A 16615-nucleotide genomic window follows, 5' to 3' on the forward strand; every position below is an offset into this window, starting at 1 on the left:
TGTGCGAACTGTGTGTGTGTTTTAATTACAGATGCTGGATCCTTCTGGACACACACACATTCACACTCACACTCACTGCACATTTGAATATGTAACTGAAGAATGCCAGAAAGCAGAAGTGACTCCCCGTGATCAAATTCTGGCCCAGGAATGGTAAATCTTACAAACATGACGACATTTCTGGAATCTGTGCTGATGAACAGCATTAGCCTGAACTCTCATCAGAAATCCATGAAAAAAACAATCTACTATGATTGATGCTGGTCCAGGTTTTAGTGTAATACAGCATACAGAGCAAACACATTTTCAGTAGTAAATTGCTGCGTTTTGAATAAGGAGTCCATTGTGGTCTGTTGTCTGTACTGCTCAAATAAACACACCATCAGCAAAAAAATATCCATATAAGCACAGAAGCTGAGGTCAAGCTCTCTCGCTCTAAGCCGTACCATAGTATTCCATTCTGGACGTAGCCACTGTATTACGCACAGTACACACTGAAAACAATTTACTTTAAAATATATTAAAATATAAAAGTTATTTTAAATTGGAATAATGTTTCACAAAGTATATTTCACATATTTTTCAAAAATGGAAGGTCATATTGAGTGCATTGCATTGTGGGAGCATGCACTATTGTATACAGCAGGGCACGACATTTAGCCTTGTCATGTGCTTGTCCTTCAAACAAATAAACGGGTCATTCATTTGTCTGGAAAGAAAAAAATAATATTTTTTTACATACTATGGTTACATACTAAGGTAGTAAGCGACTCCAAATACAGCCTCTCTGTTTCCCTCCCCCACACTACTAACTTTACTAGGTCTCATAGTTCTTGCTAAGAAGGATTAACAGTGTAATGAATCCACCCTATGCCATGACACTCTTAAGATCGGGGACCTGCCAACCACTTTAACGTCCCAGGCAACTTGAGCATGCAAATTAATTTTAGTAAATGAAGCATTAACTCTACTAGTTCCTGTTATGAATAAGCTACTACTGCACAGATTCACACATATTTATTTACCCTTAATGTATTATTCACACACTAGTCGACTGACAAAATTGTTGCAAGCACCTTTCATTCTCTAATATCCATAAATATCATATATGAATAAAGTGAATGAAAGGGTAATTATTTCAGTGAGTACTACAGAAACTATAACGAAGGGAGGCAAATAAACATGCCTGCAGGAGGGACTCATGCATTGTAGTTTTGGTCATCATAGCTAAATCAAATGCAACCTGGAGTGGCCCAGTCAAAAGTCAATGGACACTATCAGCGATGGGAATAACACTGAAGCGGTTTTCATCCGAGTATGCTCTCTCTCCACCATAGGACCTGCAAAGCTTTTTCTCTGGTGTGTGTGTGTGTGTTTATGAGGCGCCGGAGTGGACAAAAGCGAAGCGAACGCCGCGAGTGCGCTCAACAATGCGCGAGAGAGACCGAGTGTGTCCGAGAGCACGCTCAACAGTTGCGCGAGAGAGACCGAGGGTGTCTGAGCATTATACAGTTTGTTTATAAATAAATGACAAATTTTTTTGTTGAAAAAAATTGTTGGCACTATACATGCCAACTGTCTACATATTTCCACTAAAATCTCAGAGCTATGCAATCTTCCGGTATAGTATTCTACCCCAGCAAACTAACTGTGGTAATATTGAACCCTATCTGTCATATTTTTATGCCCTATATTTTATTTACATGACAATCACAATGAATTATATTATAATATAGTATACTGTAACTGTAGTGAACATAACATTTTATATTATATTAAAACCACATTTTGGTAATGAGTTTTAGAAGCTTTAAATGTCTTTAGTCTAAAGGTGATGATATCATATCAATATTGCTTTGTCCTGTTGTGGGACTATTCCTGAAGGTTTAATTTTGTGCTTAATTTTCTCACAATTTCCATACACTGCGCTGCACCGGAAGTTGTGGTGGCCACTAGGGCTAAATGTGGAAGTGATCAGGCACATTCAAATATGATCAAGTGTCATAAGAAGAAAAGACACTGTTTAACAAAGTGCAAAGACTCACCATCATCAAGCGTAATGTCCTGCATACCAATGGTACGGAAAGTGGGCTCTCTATCTTCTGGCTCCTGTTTGATGTTCAGCCTCTCTTCCTGTTGGGTCAGGGGATGTACCAAAGGACCTGAAGGGGACAACCCAGCCAAAACAGGGCTGCTAGTCTGTGGGGAAGGCTGTCCAGAGAGCGCCATGGGCCCCAAGGGGCTGCTGGATGTAGGAGACGGGGAGGTAGGGGAATGGTAGGGGAGGGAATGGATCTGGGGGGATGAGGGCCCAGAGTGGGGAGATGGCACCATACGAGAGGGAGCACTGGAGGGTGTGGGGCAGGAGGCAGACCGCTGCCCGACTGGATGGTAAACCAGGGGACGCTGCAGCTGTGGGACCTGCTGTCCCAGCGTGTGGGTGGGTGATGGGACCTGCCCTGGAGTGGGGCACTGATAGCCTAGAGAGTGAAGGTGAGGGGCAGAGTGGGCCATGACCTGGTTGCTACCTGTACAGGCTGCATGGCTGAGGCTGGGGCCAGACCCCGGCGGCACTCCAGAGGTGGGTGTTGAAGAAGCCGGGCCATACACCATCCCCAAACCCAGGGTGTGACACCCTGATGGATCGGCCTGGAAGGGCATCCTCTCGTAGGCCTGTGAGCCCGCAGTCATAGGAAGACTGTGCTGGCCGTTGAAGGGCATGTTGTGCTGTATAGGTGGATAAGATGGCCTGGCAGTGGCAGAAGGGCCTGGGTGGAAGGGAATCTGGCATTCGGGAGGCGCATTCAGCCCTTGAGCCTGAAGATGTGGCAGGTGGGGAAGAGTTGGGGAGCCCATTGGGGCGCAGGGGGCCTGGAGTGGGTGCAGGCCTACAGCCAGGCCACGTGGGGAGCTAGACAGAAGGCCGTCTGGTGGGTGGGAGTGCTCTGGGGAGGACAGCGGCTGAGCGCAGACCAAACTGGCAGCATGGACCAGAGGCATAGACATGGGCGGCATGGCAGGGGAGTCCAGATCATCCCTATGTTCCTGCTTGACCAGGACTGGAAGGATGGAGAGATGGAGAGAGAGAGAGAGAGAGAGAGAGAGAGAGAGAGAGAGAGAGAGAGAGAGAGAGAGAGAGAGAGAGAGAGAGAGAGAGGAGAGAGAGAGAGATGGTTAAAAAAATGAAGAAAGAGAAAAACTTTAATTGATAATCTTAACATTTGAAATGTCTTTAGCTATAAAACGTCACTGAATTAGTCTGAACAGTAATTATCTGTTTTACTAGTTTTTTTTACTTTAACTTTTCAGATATATCAGTAATACCCCTTTAAGTATTTTTATTTATACTTTTATTGTGATCATATTGAGAGTTATTGAGATCTCATGATGCCATTACATTAGCATATCAAATTGATTAACCATACTGGTTTGGCAATTTCTTTTAAAGTTGAATAGATTCACAGCACTAATGAACTCTTGTCCCATTTCCCATCTCAGATAAAACTGAAAGCAACATTATATGACAAACATATGTTCAAGAACCATGCTCAGTATAAAAATTGCACATAATTCATTATGATCCAATATTTCCATCAAACTCTCCTCTCCTATCCTACATGAGCACACAATGAGTAATAGTAACACATAGTGTTCAGTAACCCATTTCCCGATCTGCCATTTCCCTGGCCCGCATGAGCGGGGGATATTTTTACTTGCTGTGGACTCTGAGAGAGCATATGTTGCCTGCTTGAGTGCCATGTAAACCAGTGCTGAATTTGGGAACTGAAGAATGCTGTCTGCCCTCTAGCATATCTTCAAATGGGAACCAAAATCCAGTTCACAGACCATACGCTGCTGCAAGGCCATTACTGCAGCAAAAATGTTGTTTCCTGATATAAAGTGCAAGTGGTGACCATGTGTGGGAGAGAGTGTGAATGCATTTGAGTCTGGTGTTAGTCATTGTGTATTTACAATGCACTTGAAATAAAGCTTAGTTTCAGTTGATAAATACAACCAGTGTTTCCCCTACAATGTATTCATCAGCGGCGTAGCGCCGCCACTGGATTTTCAGCGCCGCTGCAAAATCTTTCCATGATCAGTAATATCACGACATTAACTTCAGTCACTTACACACCTAAAAACAGTGAGACATGGCGACCGGTGGCACTGCATGTGGTGGCTCTGAATCCACTTGTTAGCAAGAAAGGAGGAAAGAGACACATATGGAAATGTTTTCGATTAGGCTAATGTCACGTTGCCATAAGGGGCCGTTCACATTCGTTATTTCAAATGCTGCAAGCACACTCATAATAGAAGCGACAATAGCACAATAGCATTCAATTACCAACGAGCCTTAGAGATCTTCTATGAAAAGCCCAGAAAAATTAAGTGCTTCCAGATTGCTTCCTTTCCCATTAAGATAAAATTTTCAATAAATCGTAAATAATCCTTTTCTGGGTTGTGCCGTTTCATTTTTCCCCTATAAATTTCTACCTAGCTGAAAATGAACAAAAAAGAAAAACATGATTAATCCTGTCTAAAATTATAAAATGAAGGTTTCTGTTTGGGACCAGTTCAAGTTACGTGATGCTATAATCATGCCTTGAATCTGTTGATGGTATGTCATATTTGTTTTTCTCAAAATGTCCATTTCTATCCACAAAACTTGCCAGAAGTCATGGTTTAAGGGGTTATTTAAAAAAAAAAAACTCTTCCGGAGGTGCATGCCCCGGTAACAACCTCCGGCACGTAACAGCACCGCTGCTGGAAAAATTTCTAGGGGAAACACTGTACAACTAATAGCATTCATTTCCAGGTGAATTTTGGACCAAAGCTTGTCTGTGATCAACAAAGAAGCCTCAGACATTCAATTAGGCGGATTACAAACTACTTCCTCGCAGGCCCAACAGCATTCACACTCTATTTAGTTTAAATCTGGATTAAGATCTCTGCTTATCGCATCAGACGTCTTTTTCATTACCCATGAAAAGTCTGGCTCTACTCTAACAACACAGCACCTCAGCCCTTCCCCCTGCTATGCCACTTTCTCAGTGGGCTGATGCCATGGCAACCACAGTCGCCGTGGCCTGTTCATAATATTGGCTGCCTGTGCTGTCGTCTGATTGGCTGAAACCTGACGGGTTAGTGTGGAAAACAGGAAACCCTAATTTGAGTGGGTGCTTTGTGGAGCGGAGAGGGTGGGCGGGAGGCTGGGCCTATCTCGCTCTCACTCTCCCTCTCTTTTTGTCTTTCTCGATCTCTTTTACAGGTTAGCAGCATGCAACACGGAGATAGAGACAAAGAAAAAAAGTTGCTCACGTGTGATTCAATTACGCCAACGCTGTTTTTCGGTTTGACTCACTTTGGGAAATTAATACCAAATCAGCTTATAGCTATGAGAACCACACACAATTACACTTCATTAGAAACTCTATAAGCCATTATTAGATTTAGCCTTTTACTGCACCCTGGATGTCGGTCTATTCCATCAGGTGTATAAATATCAATTTCAAAAGCAGAGCTAATAATGTGCTGATGTAATGCATGTCAATTCAACATGTGAGACACATTATTATTGCCATGTGAATCATCAAGCTCATGATTCAACAGACTTATCATAGGGAAAATCTTCCAAAATGCAAAGCAGTTCTGCAGAATATAACTCTTAAGACAGATGAAGTCAACGGGAGATTGAAACAGAACGAGAGCATTTAATGAGAACGAGAAAAACAAAGACATTGAAGGGGTCCAGTTCTTGAGTACCCCAAATTTGCATGCGTCCTGCCACATGTAAATCATGCTGATTCGTTCTTTATGTGTTTTACATGAGCGGTTACCAGGTGCTCAACTGTTACTGGAACAACCTCATCCCTAACCACACTGGTGCACAGTGCAGAGGAGCGCTGGCATGATCAAACGGGTGACTATGTTGTGAAAACCCACATGTGTGCCATTCTTGTTACTGTTAGGTGAAGTTAGCAAGAAAACTATTTTGCATGAAGGCCAGACTCAGACACAATCCAATTCTTGATGTAATGTGGACATTAAGTCGCATTTGTCATAAATTACACAATACATTACATGATTCAATATACTTTATATTGCATTTTCTAGTTTATATTATAACGTATCAATAATTGATTGTTATTATTTTGTCTTTTTTCTAACTGTAAAATCTAACCACAATTACAAAAACATATTGAGCTAATTTTTAACATAGCTGTACTGAGTAAAATACAACCTGAACCTGTGAGGCACTTAGGATCTATGAAGTACTTTATCATTTTAAATTAATACTTTTATTCAGTAAAAATACATTATTTTGACCATGAGTGACAGAAAAGATTTTCACTCTGGTATAAAAGATTTCCATTTCAAATAAATGCTGTTCTTTTGAACTTTCCAGTCATCTAGAATCCAGAAAATGTTTTATTTATTTAAAAAAAATTTTTTTTCACAATAATTATTTTCCTGTATGTTTGATAAAATATATGCAGCCTTTGTGAGCATAAGAGATGTCTTTAAAAAAAAAAGCATTTAAAAAACAAACAAACTTCTCAACCCCGAACTTTAAAACGGTAGTCTATATACTTTTTTTATGAGGCCATAAAAGTACATGACATTGCTTAGTTAAGAGCAGCAAATAGCTGAGTAATATTCTGACCTAGTGTTGTAATGTGCTGTCTAATACAAACCTGGCAGATAGGTAAAGCGGTGTGACTGACTCCTTTTCCGTTTGCCATTGCACATGTAGAACTGCACCTGTACAGCTGAAGTGACCGTCTTACTGTGATAAGGAGGCACCTCCACCACAATGCTTGACTACAGATGGAGACATGAAACATAACTTTATTAAACAACACATCAGGGATGTCTGAGGCAAACCTCTCAAAGTTGATTCACAGAAGAATACAAAGTTCAAATATAGTCAAAACATATTACAATGTCCTCAAATCTATCATGTGTTAACATTCAGAAGACTAAGGGGAATTTCAGCTTTTAGTTCAGTTAAAGACAGAAAAAAAGACTGTGCTTTTGTTGGCAAATATTTTCTGAGACATGTAAAAAGGAAAGCATTCACTTACTCCTTGACTCTTTTCTCTGATGATCTTCGCCTCCACCTCCCACTGCGGTCTTCCATCTGAAGAAAGAAAAGCGTTAGCTGCATACACAGGAACAACAAATTAGGTCAGCTAGCATACACAAGAACTCTGTGCCAATATTTGCCCCCCAAATTTAGGTAATTTGACCCTCTCATCATTACTGCCCAACTATCATCATGTCTTCCAGCATTCCTCTGAAACTTTCAAGATCTAGGTTACAAATAGCTAATCAGTCATAGGGAGCTTTACTCCTGCATGTTTCTACAGGTGCTCCTGCACCGAATCCAGTGAGAGGCTTGACAAATTGTGCCTCACCTTTAGAATAATAAAATGATTAATTGAATTTGCTTACGAACGATAAGCCTTTTTCCACAAAGGGAGAGAGACTCAATTGCTCGAATAGATCAAAATGTCAACTCTGTGCAGGGACTGTGTAAAGCAATGACCTGACCATGAAAAGAAATGTTATATTAAATACTCCCAAGAAAGAGGGTTAGAAATGCTGGAGCTTTATTAGCAGAGTGAGTTCTTCACAGCGGGCTACTCAAGAGGCTCTTTAATGAAAATCAGATCAGTCTCACTCTGTTTGCCCTTTACTGACAGGAACAGAGAAGACACTTAGGCCCCAAACAGGTAATGATGTAATTTATAAGGCCGTTAGAGTCTTAGAGAGAATGTGTGGAATAACTTTATTTATTGTTGAATCATGGCAAGATGCGTGGAATAAATGTATTCACTGCACAACACCTCCATGTGCTGCCCGCGGAGAGGCGCAGGATCTCTCGGAAACATGCTGTCATCTCATTTTTCCTTGGACATGAAGCTAATTAACTACGCAGATGTCTTACAGACAGAAAATAAAAGCCAAGGAAAACAGTCACTTCATGGATCATAAATTACATTAACTGCATGGCACAGGTCTGATTTACACTCTTAAACACATTTCCAGCTTTGAAGTTTGTGCTTGACATGAGTCTAACATGGGACAAGCGGCAGTATACTCCCAAGACCCCCCCCCCCAAAAAAAACAAACTTTCAAAGGGGTAATGTAATGGGTACTGTTTGAGGACTGCTATCAAACTGAAGATACCACTGTGAGAAGTTTCACTATCACCTGGTGCATTAAAGTCCAGAAACTGCTGTTTACACAAGATTACTGTGTAGTCTCAACTCCCCTCTGTGTCAAAACGCATTTTGTTAATATGAGAATGACCTTGGACGCCTCTAACTACAGCAGCACATGTTGACATTCACCGGACACCGGAGAGGGCCCCACATGAGGGCAGTTTCAAACAGGAACGAGACTCCAAGCACACACACTAGCTGTCCTAATTTTTCAGCTCAATGGTGTTCTGTTATTACTAGTGTGATAAACAAAATCACGAAAAAAAAAAAAAAAAAAAACATTCTGGCAAAATCATACAAAGAAAAGGGTATTAACCCTGTAATGCCTGACATCTGAAATTATAATAATAATAAAAATAGGGTTTAGGGTTTTTAGGGTTTATGGCTCATATAGTATGATAGAGCAAAATATGGAGCTCATACTCTAGGAAGATAAAAACACTTTTATCAAGGCAAAGACTATCCTTTGTAGACTATGGGTGAACTATCCTTTAAAGTTTCTTTTTATTCCTGAATACGAGGGCAATACAACTTCTGCTATCCAGTTCTGTGGTTGGTTTACTTCTCTACATTTCTATCCATTCAGCAAATCAAAAATGAGTTACAAAGTCTCAGAACCACAACATGGGCTGCTCAGTTAGAAACTACCCATCTAATTCCTGTAGATCCAATAATCATTCGATTAGATTAGATACAATGTGTCAAATTTAGACCTCAAATTATCAGTTCCCTTCCTCTCACATGTCCTGCTTTGTTCCCTACTGCTAGAGTGGCCCCTAGGGACGAATGTCTCTCAGATGGATGGCTCCGTGCCAGTCTAGAAAAAGACTTCTCCCTATATTTTGAAATGAATTGTGGATATAATTGTATGAATTCCAGACTCGGTCAAGTCTTATCCAGAGATCTTAGATAACATTTTGCTTATAGATTCAGCATGGGTTATTATTGGAGCAATGAAAAAAAGTCTCAGTCTTATCCAGTCTCCTCTAAAGATTATAATATTTTATCAATGTGTGGCATGTTATCATGAATAATACAAAAACTTCACTCTATCCTCAATTATTTTAAGGGTGCAAAGAGTTAATTCCTTATTAAAAAGTTTTACACACACAATTTAAAAAATATATATAGTTAAAAATTATGTACACACACATTAGATAACAAATCCATGTTAAAAAAACATGACCAGTTCTACTAATTTTATCTCACTTGTTATATTTTTAATAGCTTATTGCAAATAGAGCATCAGTATTAGACATCAGTAACCAACCGTTTGCTGCCAGGTCGGTATAAAGTCCAAGACCAGTGTCATATTAATCAGTGCTCCTTTAACAACATATACGATTTCAAACACAACTATAGAACACATTCTTGCAAATAACACAGATACTACTTGATGAGCTCCTGCTCAAAAAGATATTAACTTTTCCCCCGGAGCTGCTCAAGGCCAGATGTGAAAGCTAAATTTCCATCCTACTTTTTAAAGCGACCCAGGACTTTCCATTTTTATACAATGCAACAAAAGCATGGGTCATCACCATATAGATTGCCTAGAGGGGTTGCCACTTCACAGGGAGCCAATTAGAGGAGAGGTAAGTTCCAAAGGGTGTTTCTCTGAGTCAGATTGTTGGGTTAGTACAGCCCTGTGTGTTTATGTGTAAACTCCTATTGATTGAGTCAGTGTGTCATTGTCTCAAACTAGAAACACACACACACACACACACTCAAGGCAGGCCAAGACTCGTATTCCCAGAATGCTTTTCATTCATTGCCTTCATCTGAGGCAGGTCCTAACCTGCGTTTAATTACTTACAAACGAGTGTGTCCATGAGTGATGGAAATGGAAAAAGAGAAGTGTTGCTTATCAAAGAATTTCAATGAGAGCACACAAATGATGCAGGAAAGAGTCAAGGAAAAATTATGTTCTACTATGCTAGTTATAAAGAGTAATAGAGTGCGAGAGAAAATAAATAAATAAATAAATAAAGGAAGGAAGTAAAAAGAGAGAATGTCTGCTGGAGAAGACAGACAGTCTCTGAGGGCTCTGTTGAGTGGGTAAAATACAGACAGAGCACTGCTAAGGCTTATGACACAGTCTAACCCCAACAAGTCTGTTGAAAGCATAGTGACTAAAAGATGAGGCTTCAGACTGATGGCCACATGATAGGCCTATGTGTAAAATGGGAGAGAAAGAAATCGAGCTTTAGTCACTTATCAGGCAGACGTAACTAGTGATATTCAAAACTAAATATATTGAAAACGGACTGCTACTCCGGTGGTTTGCCTGAATGACTAGTCGACTAATCGGTCCTTAGTAAACCATGAAAAATTAGGATGGTTTCAGGTTGACCTGACCCCGAATGCATTTCTTGGCAGTGTTCAAATTGTATTTCACTAAGTTTTAAAAACAGATGGACAATTTGTGGTAACACTTTAAAAGGTATTCTTTTCTTAATATATTTATTTTCGAGGTTTTGCCTTTATTGCGATAGGACAGTACAGAGAACTGACAGGAAGCGAAGCGGGAGAGAGGGGGGGCAGAATCTGGAAATGTCCGCAAGCCGGGACTCAAGCTCAGGTCACCTGAAGCGCAACACGACAACATGTTAGACAACTGGTACTGCCATTATAAAAATATTCTTAATGCATAAATGACACCTTGTAATACACCTTTTAATAAAAGCATGTTGTATACGTGACAGTTATGAATAGAAAATACATAAAAATAAACTATACTGGATAAAACAGTGTATTGTGGGATAAGATGTGAGTGTTAGATTGTCATGGTTACAATTTTAAAGCATATTTTGCAGAGATGGCAAAAGCTGGCCCATGATGACCTTTCATTCGGTCCACGATGCCATGTCACAAGAGGGTGGGAAACATGTGAAAAAAATATGCCATTAAAGCATATCTTCATTTCTAATTTACCTCTTCATTTTAACATTTTTTTGCATTGAAATGTATGGAATATAAGAGAAATGTACATTTTAATAATAACAAATATAATATAGTTGTATATAATGCAGCTTTTGCTCTCATCCCATGGCCCTCAATAAAGTTAGATTTTTGGCTCTTCTTAGTAAAACATTTTGGTTACCTCTGTTATAGTGAATTAAAACTAATACGAATAAAATTTTAATGAAACAGATTAATCAATCAAATTAGGTAGTTGATTAGTAGCTGACTGCATCCTTACAAAAACATTATACGTAGTGGTAAATTCTGTATTATGTTAATTGTGTACAGATGGCATTGTAACACAATATACGTATTACACTCATTAAAGGTGTAACAATATAAATTGTAAGCATTTTAAATGTACACCTTTGGTTGTACCAACTTATGAAACAATGTGTGTATATTATTAAACACATTATACACAATGTAAGAATATGTTTTAAATGCATTATACTGTAAACACCGACTTTAGTGCAGTCAATAAATAGTTATAGATAAGGAAACAAAAATATCCTTATGGTACAAAACACAGAGTTTGTCTGGCATTCAGTAAGCTATTAGTTGCTTTGTCTTGGATCCAGTGAGCGATCAGCAGTGTGCCTGCAGCCAGAGCAACCACGCTGACCTCTGAATCATCCTTACAGCAGATGCTGAGGACTACAGGTGAGCTACAGACAATTTAGGTGTGTTCGTGCTGAACTACACACGCGCACACACACACACACACACACACACACACACACACACACACACACACACACACACACACACACACACACACACACACACACACACACACAGAGGAGAAGGGAAATCGTGGGAGGTCAAGATGCTGATAAAGTGAAGATAAATCACGCTGGGTTGACGAGCAACAATAAAATTCCGCTCTCAAATGAGAAGTGAGAAATTGACACTCCCTCACATTTTACCCGTCGCAATAGATACTTTAACTATAAACAACCTGATCTTGATGTGCAGGTATAACTGTGACCCTTGAGTATAAGACAGGTGAGGAGTAATATTTGCTCACAGTGAATGATGAAGACATTTATAGTGCATACTCAGCTGTGCTTGCAGCAACCTGCTAAAAGGAATTAGTACGAGCCAAACTTAAATAACGATACTAAGTGGAGGGATCTAATATTACTCTAAAAGGGGTTCATTTTGATATAATGACCTGCTGATTGAACATTATCCAGGTTAGTACCCAGCTATTTACCAAACAAACAAACAAATAAATAAATAAAATAAATAAATGGGTATGAAATATTGATTTGAATTATGTATAAAGTGAGGAAAAAGTAGGCAAGAAGAGAGAGACTCGAGAGATATGAAACTGGCATAGCTATGTAATATTTTTTCCCCTGAGACAATTACTTAATATACAGTATAAGGGAATATAAGGAAATGCATTTTTTTAATTAATAAAAAATATTAAATAAAAATGACTGATCAAATATTCATGAGAGCCATATAATAAGCAAAAACATTACATGAAGAAAACGGATAAAGTGGCTAAAACTCCCATCTAAAATAGAAGCTGTTTATTTGCGATATAGCTAGAAAAAATAATCACGCTATAATGTTTCATATCGTTCGGTATCAAGAATTATTAAAACATTTTATAACCTTTTATAACCCTTTAAAGACAAGTAGAAAATTTTGAATTTAAACCACAGTTTTTTTATTTATCCAGATTATTAAGGCAAACAACAAATTATATTAATTTTAGCAGTCAAAAACTAAATAAAATTTAAACAAAAATATCTTCTTTATGTCTTATATTAAGATATAAAAGTAAGTGTTAAAGAAACTCTTGAACTTAAATTACATTTTACAAAATATGTGCAATGTAAAAGTGTAAACGTAGAACAATCAAGGCCAACTTGGAGGGAGATCTTTGTGGGATGGGGGGGGGGGGGGGGGGGGTTTGACAGGACTTGGGTCCTATCAGTTACAGTTAATAGCTAATTGTTTGTACTGTACCATGTATGGGAGGGGGGGATTTTTTGGTGGTGTAAATATATTTATTACGAAATAAATATTTTCAGATTTTACATACTTAAATCTTCATATTTATGATATTTACCCCAGAGTGTTATTTATTTTTATAAAGATAATTTTTATTACCTTATTAAATGTATGCATCATCTTTCATGTCAAATTCTTACATTTGATCAATAAATTCAGTTATAATAATAAGATACTATAGGGCTGTTACCCATCAAATTAAATAATCTGCACTGCAATAAATAATGTTATGAGATTGATGTTTTAAATAAATGTTTGAATAAACAAATAAAAAAAATGCAACACTTAAACATGAAACTAAACTGCCAATAGGTGGCGGCAAGTGACTGCCTTAATTAGTGAATCATTGACTCATTCATACAAAAGATTCGTTCAAAACGCTGAATCATTCAGTAACAAAACACCGCGCTGCTGTTGCTTCCTTTTGAAAATATTTTCGTCGGTGAAACAAAACAAAAACAACGCGACGTTGTTCCCAGAAATACACTACCCATTATCAATCGCTGTCTACATTGAATGTAATAAAATCACAATCATTCTTGCATTTCGATGCTTCTCGATGCAGGTCTGGCCTGGTTATTTTTTGTCACTAAAGTTAAGCTACTTGTCCGGTCGGGCAAGTAAAATTATCTTTCACTTGTCGTTTCAAAAATTCCCCTTGTCCCGGACAAGCATCAAGATCGGCTCGCGCTGCACTGATATTGATGGTCCAAACTGATAAACGGTCCGTGAAGCACAAAATAATGAGTAGCGGAGTTTCGTTCCGCTTTCATTACGTTTGCCATTTGATGCAACGTTGTGGTGGCCGCGCCATCTTTAACTTCGCAGTCCACTTACGGTCGAATGGTTTGCACCTTAAGCCAACATGATGTGTAGAGCGCGGTTCATGGTTGCATAGCAACGACAGACGCCACGGGAGCACAAGCGCTTTGGAAAGAAGAAGACAGCGGCATTGGGCTTTCCACACGTTTTTAGACGTGATATGCGAATGGCCCCTAAGATCCACGGGCGATGTGCACGCATTTTAATGAAAATATCGAGCACTATATCGAAAATTTTTACAGACAATGGTGTACTGTCGATAAATACCGTTACCGTTTTATCGCCCAACCCTAACTTGAACCTCGTTGGTAGGAGTATTCTTACCTGGACCTTTCTCCAGAAAAATGACCTTTGACTCAGGGAAGAAGTTGGAGCCAGTGATAACCATTTCCTCTCCTCCACTCACTGGGAAGCTGCTAATACTGGCCTTCTCCACCTGAGGTAACTCCTGTGCTGAGCGTTGGGCTATTTAATCACAAATACAGATAAGACAGTCAAATTTACAGAGAGAATATTTTCTTAAATATATGTTTGTGTAGAAAACGTACAGCACTCCACTGGAATTGAAGCAGCCTGCAGTGAGACCACTTTTCCATTAGGTTGTGGGATGTGAACCCGGAACACCACGCGGACCCGAGTGTTTTTTCGTCCAATATCAGTTTCTCCTTTTCTCAGCTCGATGTCAGAGTTCCTCAACTTCAAGATTCCAGCACAGTCAATACTGAAAAACACAGCAAAAGAAACACGTCAAGAAGGAGTATCCATGTATAGTATCAAACAAAGTTGCTAGACTTCTAATCAATCCAAGACACTTTCTGCATTTATACTCTTTTCATGTAGTTAATAAATGACTGATAACAAACAAATGGGTATATTTGCATTCCCAATTCAATTGTACATTAAAAGCTGGCATAACAAATAAAAGTTCAAGCTGTACTCATTAAACAATGGAAGAGATTATTGGCGTTTTCAATCATAAATCACGTTATACATGCTTTTGAAGTTTCTATTCATCAAATTATCCTGAAAATAAATTATCCTGAAAATATTAAGCATCACAATTGTTTTCAACATTGATAATAATATTAAATGTTTCTTATACACCAAATCAGCATATTAGAATGATTTCTGAAGGATCATGTGACACTTAGGACTGGAGTAATTGTTGGTGAAAATTCAACTTTATCATATCAAAAATGTAATTAAAAAGAAAGCTATTTTAATTTTAATAATATTTTACATTACTGTTTTTACTGCATTTCTGATTAATATATATATCTATATATTCTTGATGAGTTTAAGAGACTTAAATCTTACTGATCACAAACTTTTGAACTGCAGTATATGAGAGTGTTGATATGTGTGTATAGGTTTTACTCTAATTGTGAAGGACAACCATTTAAAAAATGTCTCCACTTAAATAGAAAACTACTGTAACTTGTGAGGACATGAGAAGGTGTTCTTATGGTTTAAGACTAAACCGGCCAAATTATGTTTTAATCCAAATCCAATGGTGTCAGAAGCAGAAAGTTGTTGTACATATTATTTCAGTATGAAAACCATATGTCATCATGAATATGGTGTTTGTGTGCATTTCTCTACATTGAGAAAATCAAATTTCAAAGGATAATAAAACCTAAAATCACCTACATTGTGTGGTGCAGCCAATGGTCCCCGCAAAGACAATAACTTTATCATTCTGTACTAAATAATGAAAATATAAAAATGCAAAAATGTTTTTGCGAGGGTTAGGTTTAGCAATAGGTAGGTTAGGGAATAAACAATATTATTAGGCCAGAATAAAAGTAAAAGAAGTCAAATGGAAAGACCCCAACGTGATAGTAAAACAAATGTGCATGTGTATGTGTGTGTGTGTGTGAGAGAGATTAAGAGAGAATCAAGGTTGATGTAGAATCAAGTGAAGAACTGCTGGCAGGTACCTGGCAGACATATTGTTTTCAGGAAGGAGAGGAATCTCGAGAACCTTTGTGCTGGTGATGACAATTTCCTGGCTTGCCGTGGCAACAGTTTTTCCTGTGATGCGGTGAACCTGGTAGAATGCGTGCGGCCTCAAATAACGGTCATCCGCTGTCCCGATGAACATCAGCAGGTTCACTGGCTTCTCACTGAAGCCAACGAGCTGTTAAAAAGGTGAAGAAATTATGAACTCGTGATTTTTCATCAATTTTTGTTGGTCAGTATATTTTCTGTAATATTACAAAAAGGACAATGGAAAAATCCTATTGGCTTTTTGTCGAGGGAATCAGGGCGATGGTAACTTCCGGGTTGGCCTGCAAAATGACATCATCCCTGGTGGCCTTTATAGCTGAACTCTTATATTTTTGACAGGCTGTATTCATCTAAAGGCACTAGATATTCAACCAGGTCAAACTGGCAAATATTCTCCATTTGTATAACAATCATTTCCCCCCAAAGCATTTCCATCCGAAGAACCCTGTGTATGTGCAATTACTTCCCAAATCCGCATCCATGCACATTAACATCAGACACTAGCCCACTTTTTCCCAGACGAATCTAAAACACACTGTAACTACTAATTAAAATCCAGACAT

At 38.7% G+C, this 16615-nt stretch overlaps 1 protein-coding gene across 3 annotated transcripts in view; it reads right to left on the reverse strand.

Moving 5' to 3' along the window:
• nfatc3a (nuclear factor of activated T cells 3a) overlaps positions 1 to 16615 on the reverse strand; it is a 105068-nt gene that overhangs the window by 11647 nt on the left and 76806 nt on the right. For 2 of the 3 annotated variants that reach the window (XM_077228885.1, XM_077228886.1), the window contains exons 4-9: positions 15983 to 16182; positions 14591 to 14763; positions 14367 to 14507; positions 7086 to 7141; positions 6696 to 6822; positions 2046 to 3059 (exon numbers count right to left, since the gene is read on the reverse strand). In XM_077228885.1, the coding sequence (XP_077085000.1) occupies positions 2046 to 3059; positions 6696 to 6822; positions 7086 to 7141; positions 14367 to 14507; positions 14591 to 14763; positions 15983 to 16182 (1711 nt within the window). The remainder of the gene's footprint in view (positions 1 to 2045; positions 3060 to 6695; positions 6823 to 7085; positions 7142 to 14366; positions 14508 to 14590; positions 14764 to 15982; positions 16183 to 16615) is intronic. The other variant, XM_077228887.1, reaches the window with a different exon arrangement.

The sequence above is a fragment of the Siphateles boraxobius genome, unplaced genomic scaffold (assembly GCF_051911475.1).
Source record: "Siphateles boraxobius isolate OS27281-9 unplaced genomic scaffold, OSU_SipBor_1 130, whole genome shotgun sequence".
Taxonomy (NCBI): domain Eukaryota; kingdom Metazoa; phylum Chordata; class Actinopteri; order Cypriniformes; family Leuciscidae; genus Siphateles; species Siphateles boraxobius.